At 40.5% G+C, this 23,377-nt stretch overlaps 1 protein-coding gene across 1 annotated transcript in view; it reads left to right on the forward strand.

Moving 5' to 3' along the window:
• The window catches only part of LOC135257043 (uridine diphosphate glucose pyrophosphatase NUDT14-like), a 32,908-nt gene extending 15,682 nt beyond the window's left edge, over positions 1-17,226 (forward strand). Inside the window, exons 3-5 of the mRNA XM_064339432.1 lie at positions 8,886-8,950; positions 10,722-11,052; positions 13,456-17,226. Coding sequence (XP_064195502.1) covers positions 8,886-8,950; positions 10,722-11,052; positions 13,456-13,708 — 649 coding nt within the window. The 3' untranslated portion in view covers positions 13,709-17,226. The remainder of the gene's footprint in view (positions 1-8,885; positions 8,951-10,721; positions 11,053-13,455) is intronic.
• Positions 17,227-23,377: the final 6,151 nt, after the last annotated feature.

Below are 23,377 nucleotides of genomic sequence, written 5' to 3' on the forward strand. Positions count from 1 at the left end.
ATGGAAAGTGCTGTACAACAGGCTTTACTGCATTTTCACTGTCAGACCTTACGCTCTGACTCAACGAAATAATCCAGAAGGTTACAAACTGTTGCTTTTATCCAAAATATACAATTAAAATATGAGAAACAAAGATTTTTTTTAGGCTTCATTTATTCTACCACCCCATCCTCAGTTTCCACTTAAGTAAGGTACTGTGTTCACAGGACTTGGAATGTCCACTTCTGTGTTGACGTGTGCTTATTCTACACTTGACATCCGCGTTTGGAGAAAAGCTGTTCTGATGGGAGCTGGAGAGGGGCGTGGAGTGAAATGATTTCCTCCGAGTAAAATATTAAAAACGCGGCACTGACTCATTGGGTGCACGCACCATCATTAAAGATTTTACCCAGAAGCATAATGCAACAATGGGCTCCGATTCAAAGTAACCTTGTGTACTATACCACTGTACCATTATTATTCTGTTATACTTTCGGGCTAGAGCTGCCCAGCTTGGTACTGGAGGACCACTGTTTGTGCAGGCTTTGCTTCCAGCCTGACACTTAATTAGCCATTGGTGTGATTAATTGATAATTAATAAAACATTTATTATTTTAGAATATTTATTGGTTCATTAATGTTCGTGTTTGTGCTTTATATACAGCTTGAAGAACTAGTGCAGCTTGATTTGTTTTATGAAATGAAATGAATTATCATCAATTGCTATTGACCAGAGAGGGGTCTTAAAGGGATAGTTCACATTCAAGGATTTTAAAATATTAATTAATTTGTAGTGAATGTTTTCAAATGACCCGAAATGTTTTTAAGTGCAGTGAAATATATTTTAGATATCAAATAGGCCTAGATGTTTCTGACAACGTGTTGGCTTTACAATGGCAGGTATAGGGTATTTGGGGGTTTGTGGTCTAAAGAAAAAATATATTTCAAGTAACTCCAAAGCAGCTTGTACAATTTTTTAATGATTATTCACGGGTATAAACAAAATACCAGGTTTTATATTAGTGGCTTTATTAATTAGTGGCTTTATTAATGAACATATCAACCGACATGATCTTTAAAAACCAGTGTTTCGCTAACTAAACTGCATCAGGGTGTGCTGATGGCTGGTAAGCTGAAACACATTTTAAGAGTTTTAAGAGTTCTCCTTCGTGGGTATTAATAAAGGTATTTTTATGTTTTTAAAAAAATATAAAATAAGAGTGCATTGGTGATTTACTTATATTGCTTTTATTTGGATATGAATTTTCTTGATATTTCTTTGATGAACTCACTGAGTGAGCTCCCTCTAAAGAGCTCTGGGGCACTTTGTTATCCACTCTGGCGGCGCTGCTTTCTGCCTCACCGTCACATAGACTAATCCTTCACATAATGGAGCATTAGCGTCCCTGCGTTCTCCAGGGAGATGTTCCACAACGGCCCTCCCGTCCTGGAGGAGCGGGCCCCAGGCAGCGGGTGCAGCCCTGTGTAAAAGCGCGCCGTCTGAACGGCAGAAAGGAGAGGGAGGAAAAGACTGCGGCAGAGCAAGAGAAGGAGGGAGGGGAAGAACGCCGCGTGGGCGGGCGGGGTGTGATGCTCTCGGAGCGGATGGCCTTTGCGTGTTACCGCTGATGGAGGCCCTGCGGTTTTTTTCTGCCCTTGGCCCAGTAGAGTGTTAGAGAGTTGGGGGAGGGCTCTAAAAGGTGAGGCTATTAACCCTTTTAGGTGTAAGATCACAAATATGTGATTAGAATATTTATAACATTCTATATGCTGTAACAATCACTGCTGATAATAGAAAGCAATGTAGTTCTAGAACACTGACTTGGAATTTTGAAAAAACATTCCAAAAGACCTACTCTTCAAAGGCCTTCTGATCAGCTAATTAGAACCACACTGGGCCCTCTGTGACGTAAGCACCATGATCGATCCTCTGGGTGTTCCCTATAATGAGAGAGCAGGCAGGGGGGCAGGGGGAGGCTGTGCGGTTGAGCTTTGATGGTGGGAGTGTGAGGGTGCGGTTGCTTGCGGTTTAAATGTTAGGAGACTTTTAAAGTAGACCACAGTTGTTTGGGGTTTAAATGTTTCGAGACTTTTAAAGTAAACCTCCACTGGAAAAAAGAACTCAACATGTAAAGAAGTGTACATTAATAATCTCATTTGCTGCCCAATTTTAATCTCCAATTTTTTTATATTCACACTTTAAAAGGCTGTGGCTTTTGTTGGTGAAAAGCTGGACGGGTTTGCTAAGTCTAAGGAGTTTTGTTTGTTCTTGCTTGGCAGGGGTATAGTTTTAATGGTAATTTGTTTGCTTGAAAAAAGCCATTCAGAATGCATTCAAATCAAAATTCAGTAAGGCAACACCACTGGATAGGAGAACACCCCTACAAAAATGGAAACATTAGAGCCTAATGTACTTCATTTATTTTCTCTGCATTTTGAGTTAGTGTTGTTTCAAGTGGAACTTCCCATTAAAGGTGGACCACGGTTGTGTAGTATTCGTGGTCCACCAGCAAGCCAAGGATTGTCAGCGATTGGGGTCATATGGAGGTGTGACCAGGTGAGGCTCGTACCCGTACCAGCCGCCCTGTCTGGGGCCCCTTTATCGGCCTTCAGCAGGGCAGGCGGGAGCGGCCAGTGGAGAACGCTCTCCCTGGAAGCAGCTTCCTCCTCGTGGCATGTTTGCTTTTGTGTGGGCAGGAGGGGTTCTGAGCTGGAGAGATCGCTTCTCTCAGATAGAGCTGAAAAATGGAGCAGGGTGTCCTTATCAGCGACTGAGGCTGGGATTAATGGTGTTGACTGTTGATAAAGGCCTTCCCTCCCAGCCCTGCTAGAATACACACTGTGTTCCCAGTGTAACAGGACCAGACCATAATCTCCTGACACCCTCTAGCAAGGCGCTTTCGCCATGGGAACAGAAACCCCAACGAACCAGGGAAGGGCTTCCTGCTTCCTCAACAGCTTCCGCTTTCCCAACAAACACACACACACGCACACGCAAACACACACGCACACACGCAAACACACACACACACACACGCGCAGACGCACATGCAAACACACGCACACACACACACACACGCATGCAAACACACACACACACATGCAAGCACACACACACACACATACACACACACACGCAAAGACACACACACACACGCACATACAAACACACACACACATACACACACACACGCAAACACACACACAAGCAGACACACATGCAAACACACACACACACACACACACACGCAAACACACACACACACACACGCGCACACACACGCAGACGCACATGCGAACACACGCACACACACACACACGCACGCAAACACACACACACATGCACACACACACACGCACACATGCACACACGCACACGCAAAGACACACACACACACGCACATGCAAACACATACACACACACACACACACACACACACATGCGCACAAAGACCCAGACACACATACACGCACGCACACGCACGCAAACATACATACACACACACACAAACATGCATGCAGGTCACAGACTCGTACATTAAACTTGCAGTGGACATAAACCTTTACAGAATACACACACATGCATATATTTCTGCAGAAATACAAATCAATATATTAAGCACATACTACAGCAAATAGTACATGCTAATATGTGCATATGCTCTAAGAACTTTACCTATACTATTACACTATACCACTACCACTCTCCCTAACCAGTTGTCTCCCACCTGCTATTATGATTGAGTCACATATATAGTACATAATTTACTATTTAATCAAGGGTGATTTAGATTACATTTGAAATATTATCCATTTGTACTTGTGGTTATTTTGCTGAAGCAAGCCAGCTTAGCATATTTGCTAGTTTCGACACCGAAGACTTGAGCCTGAGGTCTTTTGATTAAACTTGACTCCAGTGCAAAGCCAGTTTGGCACAAACTACATAAGAGATTTACAAGGGAATTCAACAACACTTCTGTTTTAAAGATGGCTTGGAATAATTTCACTTTGTAAAGCATTACATTTTGGGTGTGTATCTGGCAATGAAACTTGGTGAGGGGGGTGGACATGGGTTTATCTTAGTGCAGTTTTAGCTCCACACCTGGTTTCTTCAGGTTCTGTGTAGTTTTCCGTTGTTTGTTTTGTCGAACCAAGTGAGAAACAAGCACTTCAACTGCTACCTTTACTGGTATGGGCCTGCTTTCCAATGACTTGTGGGCTTACCAGTAATGTTCTGGAAAAAGAATGTCATTCTGGGGTCAGAAGTGGTCGCGCTAGCCCATAGAATTCCTGAATTTTACACTAATTCATTTGCGTTCTGATAAAATAACTTTTTGCCGTAATATGCCACCTCACAATAATAGCACAATAAATGCATGTCGCTCATAATTTTATTATGACACTTGTAATAAAAGTGGGATGATATAAGCAACAAGAAATATTTTGGATTTCTGACCAAAACTAATTTTTGCCACACAGGCTAATAATAAAAAACCCTAGGAGCGAAACACATGTTTGGGCCGGCCTGTGAAAGAGTGGGTAGGTTTTTTCCACACATGCTATGCCCAGCTCCAGCTATCTTATGACACTACTGCATTCTTAACGGTAAGATAATCATCATCCTATGCTAACTATTCTGACTTGACTGCCTTGCACTGGCACAAAAAACACAATTATTTCAAATCTTTTACAGTAATAATATTTCAGCACAACTAAGTACACAACAAGGAGAGCATAGGTTTCCACATAAACTCAAACCAACAAGGCAAAACCCCTCCCTAGGAAACGTGCATCGGCTCGTGACAGGCACTACTTATTAGCTGTGATTAAGAGGAAATAACTGAATTAAAATCGGATGACGCTGAGACACACGACAAAGTCTGGGGAAAAACAAGACCACACCGTCAAACACCCTACAATGTAATATTTCCTTGCACAGGCACAAAATCATAATCTATGCAATTTTAAAAGGAAAGCAGTTTTTGTAAAAAAAAAACAAAACTTTTTTACATCTGTAGTGACAAACATTAACAACCTGTTGACTTACAAGACAGCACCATTAGTGACCACATTTTAGCACCATTGCCAGAACAGCATGAAAAAAATAGCTATAATTCTAGTTTACCATTGACGGTTTGCTGCGCAGGAGGTAATGTGCTACGTACTTACTTGGAATGCGCTTCTTTATATAGTTGACAACCTTTTAACCTTACTACCAGTTTTTTATTTATTTTTTACTGCGCACAGTAAATTTTTTTTTGTTGATGTGTTTGATTTAATTGGCCGCTACAAAAATGACACACACAGAAAACAAATTAAAAGCATTACCTTTGAAAAGCTAGTTCGAGTCAGTGACATCTTGTTTTCTTTTCATTCAAATTAAGCGCTTTCTCTTTGAATCTGGCAATGCTATCAACAGTTGTGTAAATATTATGATCAATAAGCAACACAAATGTCAGACACTGAAAGATGATTGAAAGAAACAGGAGTGATTATTTTGTTGTGGTTCAAGTCTGGTTCATCACCTGTTGTTATCAGAATACATGCATCAATAAAATGCAGTGCAGTTTTGGCGGCTGCAAGGCGGAATCCTGTGATAACATGACCTCTGGGTCAGCCCACTTGGATTCTAGCTCCAGACAGCCTTATTTATGGTGCATTGTGGGAAAAAGACAAGACAGTCTGGTTCCAGGTCTGTAATTGAAAAGACGTGACGAACCAGCCTTCAACTCTACAGTCACAACTCATACAGGAATAATGAGCCAGCCTGGTTACAGTTCTAAACTGGAAAAGGGGTATAGTGAGCCTGCCTGGTTACAGTTCTGCAATTGTAAAGGTTTGTGTGAGACTTTGGTATCTTGCATATTGATAATGTTTGAAAGAACAAAAACACATTGTTCAGTTTTGTCGAAAGAGAAAGTCCAATCATGCTAGTAGGCTTGAGATTGTGGTGTGTGTCAGAGTAGGGTTGTGGGTGTAATTCTGATTGTAATTCAGTGTAGCACAGAAGACTGTGTATATTCAATACATGCAGGAGCCCTTTATCTGAAGGAAGCTCAAAAACCCATGAAATGTTTCATTCATAATGGGAACATTTTTATGAAAGAAAATGAGTTGGGTGGAGGTATTATATAAGGTATATAGGCCTATAGGTCATTGAACAGATGCGCCTGGCACATTCCCCCAGGGTCAGTAGATTTTATTCCACACAATTAAAAACTAAATACGAGCTGTGCAGTATGTTAAGTGATAAGTTAATTCTCTCTCTAATCAGAGAAATGGTCGTGTAATGGGAGACAAGGGGTCCGTGAGGATTGGTACATTTTGGACATACACTCAGCAGTTCCAAGAGGCTACTGATTTGGGAGACAGCCATGCGGGGCGTGGGGTTCACGCATCCGCAGTCTCCGGCATTTGAGGGGAAAAGAATGGCGCGTGCAGAGAAGACGCAAGACCCAGACTAACCGAAGCCAGAATCCACAGCTCCTTGCTCGCTTTGGCTTCTACAGGCATCATCCTCCTCAGTCTTAAAACTCCTTTCATGTGGGGATTCTTAAGACTGAGGTATTTGCCTTTTCTTCACAGAATTAGCCAGTAGCGTATAATTAAAGTGAGACCAGGAGACAAAGGCTTGGGCCTTAATCTCAGCAGAAAAGAGCTGGTGGCCTGCCCCTCTCACCCGTCTGAATGGCCCATCGCTCCACAGCTAGCTATTATCAATAGGTGCACTGCCCTAAGCCATACTATTATTGGAGGGAAAACTATTTTGCACTGGGAAAGAGACTTCAAAAAGTCCATTTAAAATTTACTCAAAGGGCCCAACGGAAATTTTAAGCAGGTCTGAGTATTAATTAAAGCAGTAAATTTTTACCTTCTTAGTCAGTTCCAACCCCGTGGTCACGTAGTGGTACTGTCTGCTGGCCTATATGGACAGGCCAGGGGTTTCCTCTCATTGTTTAAACCGTAGCAAACAAAATGGCTGGAGGGGTTGCACTTTAGATATTCTGTGTACTGAACAAGTATTCAGGTGCGTGTGTAAATACTGCTCCAGGTTTTGCCAAAGCATGCGACAGAGTTACTGATAATGCTGCTTAATTGTAGTTAAAAAGCAGCCCCAGGTGTATTCATAGAATTAGTGAATATGTTTGAAAGCCACTGGCAGAATTAATTCTTATTATGGTCATTTTTCAATTAAAAAAAAATCTACTCCGATAGATTTTTTGCTACGCTTGCTAGACATTGGTCTTTCGGCAAGGACTGTAATGTCTGTGCTGGCTGACATTTTCCTTTCTGTTCCCTCTGTTTCTGTTAGGATCCTGGTTAGGGTTACACAAAACTCTGTTTGGAGCTGAGCCACTCCCCTTTGGAGCTGCTCCAGGCAACAGAAATATCAGAAAAGAATCTTCCGTGATCATGCTAACCCTTTAGATAACTTTGGAGATAATGAGATGATTCAAGAATGTAGATTTCCATGGCACACAGCCTTACCTGTCTCGCTTCAAGTGTCCCCTTCCAAAAAATAGTAAATTAATTTTAACTTTTAAAAAGTATAGGTTACCTTACATAAAGTTTATTTTTACTTCTGTTTTTAGTATTTATATGAATAAATACTGTTCAGTATTTATTCATATATTTTAAGTACTTTATTTGGCCCATGTTAAGTATAGCCTACCTAAAGTATTTCCTGGAATACGTATACCATGTGTTCTTACATCTGCATCCTATACTTAAATTATTCATATAAAACCGTTTAGGCTACGTCTGGATAGAAAAGTGAAGTGCACTATATGTAGCTTACACTTTCTGGGATTTAGTTTAGAAAACGTGTACTTGCAGCATATTTTTCCAAACTTCTTTTTTGTGAGGGTTGGCAGCACTGCACAACTGACAGCTTCGTGGCTACCGATAGCTACCTCGTGGTTATTGGACAATGCAATGGAATTGCGTCCGTAAGAAGTGACAATGCATTGTAAATACTAATTTCATTTGGTTTCCGGAGCCCCAACACAGGTGTCAAGTGAAACATCAAAGCTATGTATGGTCTCCCAAAAGTCCTTGGTGCAATGGATGAAAAGGGTACCATTCGGTAAACATACAAGTAGTATGTGATGCCAGTTGCAGAGTAGGCTATTAGATGGTGTGATTAAATACCTTGGGAGCACATAGAGCAGCTACATTTAGAGCAACTGCGATTTGTGTCACCACTTTGTCACAACGTTACTTTAAAGTGTTGGCTATATTAGGTCTGGGGAGGCTTAATAGCTCAAATAAAATAAATAATTAAAATTTCAATGACATATTATGACGTGGGCCTATATTTAAAATTTAATCTGACCGCAAGCCAAATTTTCAACCTCTTAGATAACCCTTGGAACCTTGGCTTCTCACACTTGGGGCCAGCCCACCTAGAGCAGACGAGTGCTACAGTGCACTGCACAAACGAAAAGGTCTGATACAAAACCAAGAAATGAGGTCGGCGAATGAGAACAATAGCCGATTTATTGATTGCCTACATGAACCCCCTTATGACATGCATTCTGGGCTTGCAATCACAATGTCTATGTGAAACGCTGCAAAAATAGCAGGAGAAATCTATTACATCCTGCAGAGCTCAGCTCGCACGTCGCAACTTTCGTGAAACGAATCCCTGGACCACAGTACTACACCTCAGAGTTTGCCACTGTGAATTTATGTTTTTCTGTTGCGGGGAGCTGAGCCACTGGGCCACCAGATGAAACGACCAGAACATGACTCTCAAGACCCAGACACATTCACAGAGTACCTGTGTCCTCACAAGGCTGATTAATCTGTTATGTGTGTGCTGGTTTGAATGCTGTCTGTAGAAATTCTGTGAGGGCCTGGTTTTTGTGTTCACTCTTTTCTTATCTTTCATCTCTCTCCCCCAGTGTCTCCATCCTGATCTTCAACACAACATCGCACTGCTTTGTCTTGGTCAAGCAATTCCGCCCAGGTAACATGGCTCCACCCCTCTCCCTACAAGAGCCAATCAAATCTTACATGAAGAAGAACAGGCCAGCTTGCTGTGGGAACTGGTCATAGTTCTGTTTTGCTGGAACCCATAGTGCTTTGGTCAGTAATGAGTGACAAGGGACCAGGTATCATGAAGTCTCTGAGTACATTTTTGTGACATGTGGCATGTACATATCATTTACACATGTATGAAACTCATACATATGATCTGTGCATCTGCATCCTGTATGTCTCTGAGCAGATGAAGCTTTATCAGTGCATTTAGGGTACATATGGAGAGAATGGGAATATGGATATACTGTGAAATTATTTATTCAGGCTAGATTCGTCCCTGTAGGGCTACAAAGCCATTACCCATCAGGCTCTGCTCCTTTTTAAACATGTGCCCCCTGTAGTGTGACAAATTGTCTTCATTACCCAGCTCCCCAGGTGAGACATGCGGGTCCCTGCCCCCCAGTCGGTTACCCCGTTCCCCTCAAATTCAGGGCATTATGAAGCAGCACCCCTGTGGTGATGTGGAAGGTGGGATGAGAAAGACTTCTTTATAAAAGTCATGTTAATGAATGAGCACATTAATTAAACATTATCACCATTTATCAATTTCAGTAACAGTAATTGCTTTGCATTGTAGTAATTAACACTCAGCCTGTCCTATAGCAGACCTGCTCAGTCTGTATAAATGACTTACAATTGCCCATCAAACATCAGATGACTGCATGCATCCTTAACTGATATCTGATTCATTCTGTCCTCCAGTCATGTGTTAAGAATGGGTGATGCGTACTTTGGGATTGGCGATGCAATAAATGTTAATCATTAATGCATTAATTGGTTTCATTCATGTATTGGGTAGTGTTTAATTAATGGGATGTTAGCATATTTCGCCAGTGCAGTCAAAGAGTCATCACTGTGAGGGCCCGTGTGCTGCCAGTGGGACTTTATCCAAAGCATAATACGCTATTTTAAAAAAAAAGCTGTGACCTTGCAATACTCATCACCCGCTTCAAACATGACAGCCACTATTTGGTGAGTTCAAATTCTGTCCCTCTGGGCACCTAAAAACCAACCATATATCCTTGAGTGTCTTCATATTATTATTTCTTCTTTGTTTCTGTAGAGGAACATCAATCAATCAATCAAACTTTATTTATAAAGCACATTTCCGACAGCGGGTGCAACTCAATGTGCTGGTCCAATGGTTCCCTCAGTGCCCTTTTAGCCACAGTGGCATGGAACAACTGCCACGACCCAGTTTAGCCACAACGGACATTTCTCGATTTAAAATGTGGGAAAAGGCCTTGGCAATTGTTATGGCCCTGCAACAAACAATAATAACAAAAAAAGAATTCAATCTTAATAAGTGCTTTAGTTGTATATTTAGACTTTAAATCTTATTTCTATTACTTTTTGGATAAATAATACAAAAAGATTGCCAATGGGGTGAGATAATTTCGCTTGTCAAGCATAAAATAACAAAGTAAGCTAATGTTTTCTATTTGAGTGAAGGAAATAAGATTTTTAATTAAATTTTTGATTTTAAGTTTCATTACAAGACTAAAACACTTGAGACAGGCTTTTTTGCAGTGGGGTTATCAAAAATGAATACTGAAGAATGAACCCAAGAAAATGTATTTGAGTTGGTCATATCTATGCCCACGCTCAGTCCAGAGGTTTTCCAGAAGGTTTTCATTTTTAGACCGAGACACCTCGGATTGCCCTTTGACCCCTTCTCCGCCATCTTGCCTCTGCAGCCGTGTACGTCTGCGAGTGGGAGAAGAGCAAGCCCAAGCAGGCGGAGGAGGAGAAGAAGAAGGAGGGGGAGGAGGTGGCACCGGAGGAGCAGACTGAGAAACAGCCGGCGGAGGAGGCGGAGGGAGAGGGGCAGGGGACGGGCGCGGAGACGAGGGAGACGGGGAGCGCTCCAGACCTCCCCCCGGCCTCGGCGGGGGTCACGTACGAGCTCTGCGCCGGCCCGGTGGACAAGCCCGACCTCCCTCTGGAGGAGGTCGCCCGGCAGGGGGTCCTGCAGGAGTGCGGCTACGACGTGCCTGTCGCCAAACTGCGGAAGATCACCTCCTATAGGTGCCTGCACACACCCTGCATCAACACACACTCACTCCTCTCTTAGAGACACGCGCATGCACACACACACACACACACACACACACACACAGATTCTCTCACTCCTTTCTTATACACACAAACATACACACACACACACACTCACTCTCACTCCTTACGCACGCACACACACTCGTACACACATACATGGACCCTTTTCTCTGAAAGTCCACCTTCCGAAATTCCAGCCATGCCCCCTTTGTTTGGCTCAGGAATTAATACCTCACTGCCATCATCCAGTACCGCCATTCTTCCGATGTACATCATGCATCTCACCATGTACAACTGTGCACTTCATCATCATCATCATCATCATCATCATCATCGTCATTATTATTGTTATTATTCCATTCTTGTCCAAAATAGCACCCTTACTTGCCACTGAACATCAGTCTTCTACTGCAGATGACACAAGTGTGTTTTGGAGCCACAGGAAAACAAGGACTTAAACAGTAACCACCGTGACTTCAGCTGTGTAATAACCAAGTAAAAACTGTCTGGATGGCATGTAAAAATAAATTTATGATAGGCATCCCGGATAATAATAATGATGTCCTAATTATTATCCAGGAGTTTCGGTCTTGGCGCACATTCAACCGAAAGCACCTTTTTTTTTTCTTTTTTTCTTGCTGTCTGTGGGTGTCATGGTAACCCATATGCCTCTGTGAGGCCGTGTTCATAATATTCACTGTGTGCGGAGCTCTTTCCTCTGCGGGCCATGGAGTGGGTTTGGTGTTCTGGCAGTGCGTGTCTGCTTTGGATAATGTCTGAACACGAACTGGAATGTCTTGCATTTGGTTTCAGTAAAACATCCTTGTTTTTCTTTTTTGATAGGGCCATTTATTTTAATTTGTCCCGTGAATGAGATGGTGAAAGATGAGGGTAAATAAAAGCCGCGGAATGTTTATTGCCTTTATGCTGGCTTACGGTAAAGTAACACCAGTAAAGCTCATGCTTTTGGGGGTTGTTAATATTGTTTTTAAAACATTTTAATCTCCATAGTATGGATATATACTGTAGATATATGGACAATGATAACCGTTGCTGCGTTTTAAAGGAACCGTGTTATAGGACTGATCCAGATACGAACTCATAGTCGATAGAGAAGCATTTAAATGATACATTCTTTATTTGTCCCAACCTGACGTGGTGTGGTTCCCCACGGCGATGAATTCATTGTTGTCTTTGTTTATGGAGGAATTGGGGCGGAGGCGTAGGGCGTAGGGTTAAGTGAGGCGGCAGTGTAGTATAATGGGCATTGGGCGTAGGGTATAGTGAGGCAGCAGTATAGTATGATGGGTAAGGAGCTGGTCTTGTAACCCAAAGGTCACTGGTTTGATTCCCTCAGTAGAACACTGCTGTTGTACCCTTACCCTATCTAATCTGCATTGCTTCAGTAAATATCCAGTGGTACAAATGGATGCAATGTAAATGCTATGTAAATAGTTGTATAAGTCTCTCTGGATAAGAGCATCTGCTAAACGCCTGTAATGTAGTGTAATGTAGTGGCCTGATAAAAATATTCCTTTTTATTTCTCCAGAAGCTGAGAACACCTCTTAAAACTGCCTCTCGGCAGGGCAGAAAAGCCTAGGAGACTCCTACTGCCAGCCTCCATGCACAGGTCACCTGGGAGATCGCCATGGCGATGCAACCATGGAAATGGCTGTGTAGTGTAAATTGAAAGCAGGACTCAGACCCTTGAGGGACAACTGCCTGTCATTGTGGGGTGCAATAACCAACAAAAACACAATGCAGTCACCTGGCGGTCAATATAAGGGGTTGAAGCTGGTCATTGGTTAGAGTCAAGGGTAGGTTTAATCTGTTGCGTTAGATGGAAGTAAACACTGATATTCCTGTGAGTATTTTGAATCATAGGGAAGAGATGTAGACGTAGACCCTCTGTAGATCCAGTGACCTATCAGCTTGTGTGCTGTCAGGCCCGGAGACATAGGAGACATAGCCAGCACACCCCCCCTCACTTCATCTATGCTTTTCTTTGTGTTTGTGCGTGTGTGTGTGTAGATGTATACTGTATGTGTATATGTGCGTGAGTACATGTGTTGGTGTGGGGTGTACGTGTGTATAGATGTATACTGTAAGTGTATGAGTGTGTGAGCACATATGTGTGTTTGTGTCGGGTGAGTGTGTGTGTGTGTGTGGGTTCCATGTGCGCTTCTGTACTGTGAGTAGATGCGTGTGTGAGTGTTTTACTTGTGTGTATTGTTTGTGTGTGTCTGTGTATGTGTTATATGAGGTATGAGAGTCTACAGGTATGCACATGGGTCATTATCAGATAGGGCTGTCAGCAGGGTGTGGCAGCAGGGTCCAGCTTCTGATTCCCCCTGTTCTGTGCTTTTGGTCAGGTCGGGGGTGGGCGTGACGGGCGCCAAGCAGACCCTGTTCTACGCAGAGGTGTCGGAGGAGAACCACGTGGGCGTGGCCGTGGCCGAGGGCGAAGCCGAGCTGCGGGAGGGCGAGGTGGTCAAGGTGCCCCTCCACGAGGCCATGACCTTCGCCTACGACGAGAGCATCCCCAAAACCATGGCCGTCATCTTCAGCTTCGTCTGGTTCCACAACAACATGTCACCCAAGTACAAGATCTCCACCAACGTGTAACCGCGCCCTGCTCCCCCCCCCCTACACGGTCCATATCGTACGGGTGGTTGAGCAGTATATACGTTAATACTGTTTTTCTTTGTGGTCGTTACTCTATCGCCATTTCTACACAAGCTGGTGTTCTGCTGCACTTCTATTGATTTATTTTCAGCGTAGGTTATTTTCTGATGGCTCTGAAGTCTGTATCACTGCAAGTTATCCCTGCTGAATTTGGCTGAATGGAGAATCTTGAATTTTAATGGCCTTGTTAACTCAGGCTAGCTCTCGCTGTATGACTCTTACACTCCGTTGCTATACACCGCACACTCCCTGTTCACTATTATAATTCACTATTATAGTGCTCCCTCAGAGTGATGTTCAATTGGTTTCACGGACAGAAAATGTGTCCTTACAAGAGAACTTGCATGCGTTCTCCTTCTGGAATAATAGCTGCTCTTTTTCTTCCAACACACTAAGTAGCTGTGAGTATGAGCATAATCATGCCTAACAATAATAATAATGATAATAATGATTTGAAGAAGATTACGAAGATGAAGAAGAAGGATAAGAATAATATTATTATAATTGCAAATGCAACACTATTGAACAGCATATACCTAACTATATTCATGTCAGAAACTAAGGTTTAACTTTAAGAAATGTGTTTAATTGAGTTCTGTTTATTCTAAAATCAAATTTTCTTGAAAGTATAGATCGTATTTAATTACTGCTGTGATATTACACTTTTTTGTATTAAGGACATGTTTCACACACACCTGAGCACACACATACACACACACACACACACGCTTAATGTACTGGAATATCCAGGTACTGTGCCATTTAGTGTGACCATATATTGGATTTTAAATAAAGAGGAACTGTGTGGGCGGATGCTATGTACTAGGCTATTTTCATTGTTTAGTTTGTTTATATGCAGTCTATTGAACAAACAAGACCTATCCGGACATTTATAGGAATTTAAAAACCAGCCTGGATGGACATTGTGAGTCCCAAAAAGAAGAAATGTCTGGGGAAAAGAGGGCGTCTGGTCAGCCTAGTGAGATTGTAAGGTATTGCAGCAACTGGCTTATTGAATGGTTGCATTATGGAAAGAATTATGTCGACTTTTTCATTATATATTTTTTTTCTAATTCATGCAGTTTACGTGTGTTACTCAAAGAGAAAAGGGGTATCATGTTAATGTTGGTGAAGTTAAAATAATCCTGTCAGTTTTTGGGATTGGGATGGTTCCTCCACTGATATTGCAGTGAAGGGGAGGGCAGGAAAAAAGTCATAAAAATATTTATGTTTAAAAATATGGATTATGTAAAGTTTAATTGTTTATTGGCATGCAATGTCACCAGTTTCATACAGCAATATATGGTGCTCACCAAACTAGAATACTGAAATGGTAATTGCTGAGTGAAATTTTAGATGAATTTTACATGGTGATAACTTCTCAGCATTGTATAACATTTATTTTTGAGCTATATGATACTGTAGCCAGTTATAACAACAGCACTATGTCAAATTCTACTAAATTTTTATTTAGCAATTGCAGGTTGACCTTATGAAATACAGCCTAATTTTTGAATTGTTAACCTAATCAACCGTTGTGGACAGCTGACATATTTTATACAGTATTTCCAAATGGACTGCGCAACTAAAGTGCTTGGGAACAATCAAACACTGAAAAGCAACAATGGCTATCTCAGGTCTCAACATTTTGATAATACTACGTGCCATTCAGGGAGAGTGTACAACTATGGCACATGTACAGTACACTATCTCAGTATTCTTCAGAGAGCTACTAACAGCCTTTCAAACTGGTGTGGGAGACACTGGAAGTAGTGCATACCAGTACAACTGAATTTTAGTAGTACGTGAGGGACATTTTTAAATCAAAGGCATATGAAATTGCCTATGAAGCTTTTAAGGTTGAACATGAATAGCCTGAAAATGTAGAAATGTTTTCACTGTAATGCTTCACATGAGCAGGTTTGGCCCTTTTAACATACTTCAGCAGTAGCTCTAGACTCCTTATCCCCACAATCATGTCTACTCAGCATACTTGTTAGTATTATAGTTGTCAGTACATGCAAACACAGATACCAGGGGTTTAAAATGTGTTGGGATAATTTTGATGCTGGTGGTAATCTGCAGGCCAAACGGTGAGGAGGGCATGTTTAAAGGAGTTTTCCCTCATTCAAATGGGTATGATACAATTCCTGGTGACATTTAAAACATATTAAAGGTCATTATATATTGTGTGTGAAATCCAAAATATACAGGCTATATTGTGTCAATTATATGTCTAAATATACTGTGCATTTTTGAAAATATATAAATTATTGCAGTGCTGATGCATGTGTATATCACATATTGCGCACAAAATATTTTACGATAAAAAATAAATTGGTGCAGTATGTATGTATATATATAATAATACTTGTAATTATATATTTTGAAATGTATACTGTATATTTTGACAAACAGAAATATAGCTTGTACATTTATTATCCTTATATTCTGGATTTCAGAATTTACAATATAGTGTATGGCGCTAAAGGTAGGAGGTTCGTTTTCTTAATTTTTTCTGTAAAACACCTTTTGCCTTCTGCCTGAGTTTTATTTACTTAAACACACAGCAAAATACCTAAGGGAAACTGGCACTTTACTGGAAAAATCCATAGCTTGGAGCCCATTGTTTTACCCAAAACATAGCTCTTTAACATAAATGTATAATTTACAATAGGTAGTGTTTCTTTGTTAATTCTTCCCAACATAGACGTGTAACCTACAGTAGTGATTCTTCTTACCCAAGTGTTTTGTGTTTCAGTGGGAAACCTGAAGGACCACAAATTTGTGCTCATTATATATTTTTTTTATTTCTATTTGTTTTTATTATGCATCATATCAATGGCCCTCTTGACTGGTGTTCGTAGGAACTCACTTGGAGCTTGAATTGTAATGGGTGTGTCTGTTAAGATTAAATGAATTCACTGTATTGTTAGTGTATTAGTATTAAGTTATTTATCTTCTACTATTGTCAAATGAGCATTTTCAATGACGTTAGCTGTGACTGCACATGTTAGCAGGATACACAGGTACATAATGGTACACAGGTACATATTGAAATGAAAGGTTTACAGGATGTGTCAACAAAAACATAGGCCTCTATTGGCAAAGTTTTGCTAAAGCTGTTTGAAAGATTTTTTTATGTAGCTTGCACTGAAATTTTGTTGAATCTATTTTATGAGGAAAAGTGTTGAAATGAGCCTCTGCAAGTTTCTAAAATATGCCAGTTTTTTTGAATATCTTCTTATTTTGTGTATGCTTGATTCAAAGTGAAGTTGGCAGTGATCATTATGTATCATTTCTGTTCATATTCCATTGATTTTGTATTTTCAATTTTTTTAAATATCACTTTTTATCATCTTAATACTTTGCATTGTTTTTACAAGTTGCATGTGTCTTGTGCTGTTTTGTTGCGTTGAAAAACTGTAAATAAAAAGGGTTTAATACCCAAAATCTCACCATGAAGTAGACCAGGATTTCTTCATCTTTTGATACCGTTCAATATAACAGGAATTGTGTTGATTGGTGTTTGCCTGTTTCTGTCGTTAACTTTGACTTGCGATCGTTTTCCTCTTTGCTGATGCAGATGGAATACATTGTCATCATTTTCGACACTGTCCCCCCTGCCACACTAAATAATTTTGCATGTTTTGTGACTGATGCTCCAGCAATTCATACACTGACTGTTTGGACTATTTAGTTTCTTCATCTTCTGTAAACTCACGAATCAAAGTTCTTGATAGCCTTTTTTATTGCTGCATGCTGCTAATTGGCAAACAACATAATATTACTCATTTGTAATTGTAACTGACTTTATAATTGTGATTTAGTTATTTTAGTTTCCTAGTCCTATTTCAGGTGGCATTTCCATTATGTTGTCCTACATCTGTAGTGTTCATGCAACATGTTTATTGACAGCTGCGGTGGTAGTGTAGCATTATGGCTAGAGAACTGGGCTTACAGGATAACCCTGCGGCTGTAGGTTTGATTGTCTGGTGGGACTTCCGTGTAATGCACAGCTATATAAATGGATTTCATGTAAGAAATGTAAGTGGAGCTGGTGGACCATCGGTCTTGTGGCTACAGCTCTGGGCAGGTGCCCAAAATGGGGAAGAGGAGAGAAACTATCATTAGCGGGTTCGGGTATGTAGATGAGCACAGCAGGATCAATAGTGGTGTGTGTATGCAATAATGAAAACACTATTAGAATAAGGCTATAGCTATAGCTGGAGGAATAAGAGGCTAACACAGCCATGAGGGCATCCCTGAGATAGTCACCACCAGAGCATGACTGGATCAGCTTGACACAGAGATACGTACCATGCGTAATCAAGTGACATCACTGTTTACCAGACTCTATGGCCCCTGAACTATAGGCTTAAAATGTGGTTTTAGGACTATGTAAATATAGAGTGTGTCTGCACCCCAAACATGGAGAAGGCTCTACTGCTACCTATAGGACTGTTAGCTACTTGAAGTAACAAGGAGGCCTGTTCCCTGCAAGTTTTTGTGTGGGATTACAGGGAAAAAGGTTGTCCAGGTACAAACCCATTTAAAGCTTCAAAAGATAAGAAAGGCATCTATTTGGAATCTGGAAAAGTCAATTGGAAATTTAACAGGTAGCCAATGAAGAGAAGCTAACACTGGGCTGATGTGTCAAATCTCAAATCTTGATTTAGTACAAATATGAGCAACTCTATTTTGAATCAGTTGGGGAAGATTTTGCACATCCAGAAAAAATAGCATTACAGATGTCTGATCATGAAAGAACATTTGTGTAGACTAGTTTTTCTGCAATGTATAGTGATAGAATTATTTTTAAATATACCTAAAAAAAACAACACTGGAGATGTTTTATATGTGATTCAAATGGGAAATCTGGATCAGAGGTAACACCAAGACGTATGACGACAGCTATTGAAGGAACAGAGATGCTATCATGGTTAAATATAATCAGACCATGCATTTAAGGCACTATATTCATCAGATTGAAGCTACTTTTCAGTCAGACATATATTAACATGGTGATGAGTATTTAGTTCATTTACAAGAGTTGCCTCTGGCATCATTGAGCTTGTGTTAATCAATCCAACTGTTTGGTTTAATGTATTACTTTACAGGTCTAGTTTTTTCAAATTAGCAGAACAAATGTCCCTACTTTCTTTAAAAAGCTTAATTAAGAAGGTTGAAGTATAGAGACTGTCTTAGTAGGACGGAACCTGGGCAGCGGTTCTAGGGAACAGGCAGAGATCTGTGTAGGACAGTGAGCCCACTGCCTGGCCTTGGCTCTGGTGTCAGAGTGCACTGAATGATTATATAGATTTGTTTAAAACAAGCCCTTAAGCATGGGATTAAATATATACTGTGGCCAATGAGATGTTTGTGTTTGCCTTCTTTTTGGCAGTGTGGTAATAAATACATTAAATCATGACAAAAACATTGGCTGAATTATAAGGTAAACTGTGGGAGTAGTAAGGGTAGAGTTTTAGAAGGACCCCTCCCCCCCTCACACACAGCCTCTTTGATGAACTAATATGTGAAATAGCTGCTGTGGACTGTAGTGGATGTTGGGTAAAGCTCTCAATCATATCATTCATTCATTGTAATCTATTTTATTGTGGTGAGGGTCTGCAGCTACTGAGTGGTAATTTTAGATGAAAGACTGAAATGGGAAACCCCAGTATAGAGTACTGGACTTGATGCCGGAAAATGACAGGGTGGAATTCTGAGTAGAAAGATGCTATTGACACCCTTTAGCGGTGACAAGTTAGTCCTAATTGCTGTGCACCTGGGTTGTGTGTAAAATGCTCAGTGTTATTATTCAGTGTTAAGTATAACTGTGCCATGATGGTCACGTTGAATGTCTCCAGCAGAATGTATACCCTGGTAGCATATCTTACATACATAATGTTATTTTCTATTACCCCTGGAAAACTTTTTTAAATATATTTTTTATTAATGTGCACATTCGGAAATGACTATATCACATGTATACCAAACTCAAAATCACTTGGGGCAGATTGCAGGTAGGATAGTGAATGTGCTCCTCTTCAGACTGATCTAGGGATACAGTATATGGCACTGTGGGCTAGTATTTATTTTATTTTTATTTATTTAGTTTATTTAAACAGGGACAGTGTGCAAAGAACATTAACCTTATATAAAACAAGGAAAGATGTAATGTACCGGGTTATAGCAATTTGCTAAATATCACCTTTGTGTGTAAATATTTTTCTTATGGAGAGTGGCATTCTGTAGTTTTTAGGGTGGTTAGATCAATGTAAGTACATGTTGAAAATCGTAAAAATTTCCCAATGAAATTTGTAGGGTTTGACGGAGAACACGCAACCTGGTTTTATGTTTCCTGTTTTCGTTTCTTGTGCAATGTTTCTTTTGTCATCATACCTTTATTCTGTCACTGCAGGATCATTATCATCTTCGTCATCATCAGCATTACCTTTATGTTGTTCTCTGCAATGTTACGGGGGAATTGACTGGCGGCTCACAATTACTGAGATAGAATTCCCTGCTTGTGTAAACTATCTGTCATTTGGAAACTTTTGAACTTCCCTCAGTTTTCTGAATATGACAAATCAAAGGAGAGACCCTTTGCCCTTCCACTAAGGGGGATACAGATCAGCCCATCAGCTTTTCATCTCCCCCCACCCCCCCACCCCCCACCCCCAAAAAAGAAAATAATAAAAGAAGGAGAACAGCGGATATGATGTTGGCATTAACGTCAATAGGGTGTGTATATTAGTCATCCTTCAAGCATGTCTTGCATTCAGAGCTGTGACCAAATTGCATTGCACTAAAACAAGAGACAGTATGGAATTCGTGCTCTAACAGCTTTAATGTCCTCTGTCCTCATACAGTGAATTTCTGTATGAAAGTAGCCGTTATATTTTCTCATGTATTCTGACAGGCACTAACCACATACTAAGCACATGGAGGTTGGGAGTTTATGTTATCATATAGGTATAACATAAACTTATATACCATAAAGTGACTTGGGGGGTGTTAGGCTACACTACCACATGTGGCCAGTGCTGGCTGTATGCTCCAAGTCTGCCAGTGTCTGAATTATGTGAGGAATATGACACATTAAATTAGATCTGCTGAGAAGGTCAGGACATACAGATACCATCAGCGTCACATCCCTCAAACCACTGGGCAACTACCTAACACACTTCAATGTGTGCTCTAGCTCAAATTGGAGAGGATTTGGTTGTCCCGTATAAGTCCTTTGCACCGCACTCAATGTTCTTCTCTTATATCTGCATTTCCTGACACTTCATTCGGTGAATTACCCATAATTCTTTGTAACACTGTGATATTCTGGACAAAACTACATTTACAAAACTTAATTACAATCAGGAGTCAACAATTGATACAACCTTGAATGATATCAGTTAATCGACAGAAGAAGGTTAAATACATTAAAAATGCAGTTAGCAAATACAGGAAAATTATATTTCAGCCTACTGCTTGCTCATCCTGCAATGCAAGGAATTGCATTACATCACTGTCCATTTGTATGTTCAATTGCATTCAGATTGGGTAATTGGCTTGGGCTGTCAAGAATTTTCCAGTTTTAGGGTTGAAACTCCTTTGTCGCTTTAGCAGTATGTTTGGGGCCATTGTCTTGAAATGTACCATCACAAACAGAAATATTGATAATATGAGTTAAAATGTTTGTCTTGAGAGAAGCATTACCCTTGATAAAGCTTATCCAGACCAGTTGCTTTGTTAGACCTCATTGAGCACATTAAGTTAGCAATTAAGTTGGCCTCCATAGTAACACACAGCTCAAACATGCCCTGAGATATGTTCTTATCATTATAATATTTCTCAGTGAAAGAATGACTAAACTGTCCAGAGGTTCTTGGTAACTGTGAGACTAGATATGAGGCCACAGTTATAAAACAATATATCAAAATGACTAGCCACCTTCTTGTCATGGCATAGAACATAATTAACATTCAGACTAATATCACAAGATTTTGCCTTTATTGTGGTTGATGAGCCCATCTACATCAGACCTTTCCACAATTTGTGGGGCTGGTGCAAATTGTCATTTACAGCATCTTTATAGTACTGGGATTTCATTTTGTCTATTTTGTAGCTCACTTGATTCCTGCATTTTCTAGTCCTTTTGTAATTTTGCCGCAGCGAAGACCTTTAAAATTTAGCAAAAAAATTATCTCTCATCCTAATAAGGTCTAAAAAAATGTTACATTTCAACCAAATCTAGCCGGTTTTTCACAGAGCGACTTGGTGGTAACATATATCTACAAAGTAAATGTTTGGTGAAAGACCCACTAGATTTGGATGAAATGTGATCCTTTTCTGGCCAGCTAGGACATAGCTAGGCTATATCAAGTTAAAACATGAACAAAATTAGTGATAAGTAGAAATAATTCTATTTAATGTGAAAACATATGTGAACCAAGATTTCTATCCTTTAAGACATATCATATAGATACCGTCTATATTCAAGCTTGTGCTCACTGGGAGACAATCAATATCCATCCATCGTCATGAAATGATGATATACAGTAATGTAGAGTTTGCATGTGAAATGATAGAGAATAGATTTCAGAAATATAAACAACAACTGTATAAATTCCCACAATGATTATACAGTTTAAAATCAAGAGATTGAAACTATTATTATTTAGCAAACATGCTTGCATAACGAGTCAGAGGTCTGCCTGAGCCTCAGGTGGGATTTTAACCCAAGCCTTTCCGTTGTTCAAAGGTCCCAGAGGTAAAAATGTATTTGTTTAAATATATACATGTCCATTCAGCGTGTGTATCCAATGTTTTTATTGGCGGATGTAGCTAAATGTCCAATGGGAATCCATTTGTGATGATGTAATTTGGCAGGAAGAAGAAGAAGAAGAAGACAAAGAAGAAGAAGGAAAAAAACGCTAAATCACCTCCTAAGTTTGGTGCCTTCTTGTGTCGACGTATGAAGTTGTTTGTCAATTCTGTCTTTTTGCACAAGGTCAGAAGGTACAGGAGTTTATATTTTTAAGGGTGAGAGTCTGTTGTCATTGTGGATATTTCTGTTGGAACCCCTGATATGTGCCAAACTCTCAGTGCTGTATAGGTATGGGGCATGCCGCCCCACCAAGCTTTAACTTGGCGGGATGGTATACCTGCCATCCAAATAAGCAGGTTTTGCTGCCAGCTGCTCCAGCTATTGTAGTGCCAGTTTGGAACTGGAGGAAGTTTTGACATGCTGGCGCAGAGCCCTTCTATGTTTTATATCCCCAGGGTGCAGATTTGCTTCTTGTAATTCCAGAGGACCGGTTTAACTGTGAAAGGATGACTGAGCACTTATCCTTTGTCATTGATATGAGTCAATACCACAAATGCTTTTCCTGTGAATCGTGAAAGGGACAGCTCCCAATGAGAGATAATGAAAGTGTGCCTTGCAGGCTAGGGCATGTGTATTCTCCTCGAATCGGATGCAGGTCTTTGACTCATTATTCAGCTACCCGTCAGTCCCTCACTACATTTGTGTGTTTATTGATAGAACATACTATTCACTGCCATTTTTAGGGATATATTGCCTTCGGTTCCATTGACTTGAAGGGGGGA

This window comes from Anguilla rostrata, chromosome 6 (genome assembly GCF_018555375.3).
Source record: "Anguilla rostrata isolate EN2019 chromosome 6, ASM1855537v3, whole genome shotgun sequence".
Taxonomy (NCBI): Eukaryota; Metazoa; Chordata; class Actinopteri; order Anguilliformes; family Anguillidae; genus Anguilla; species Anguilla rostrata.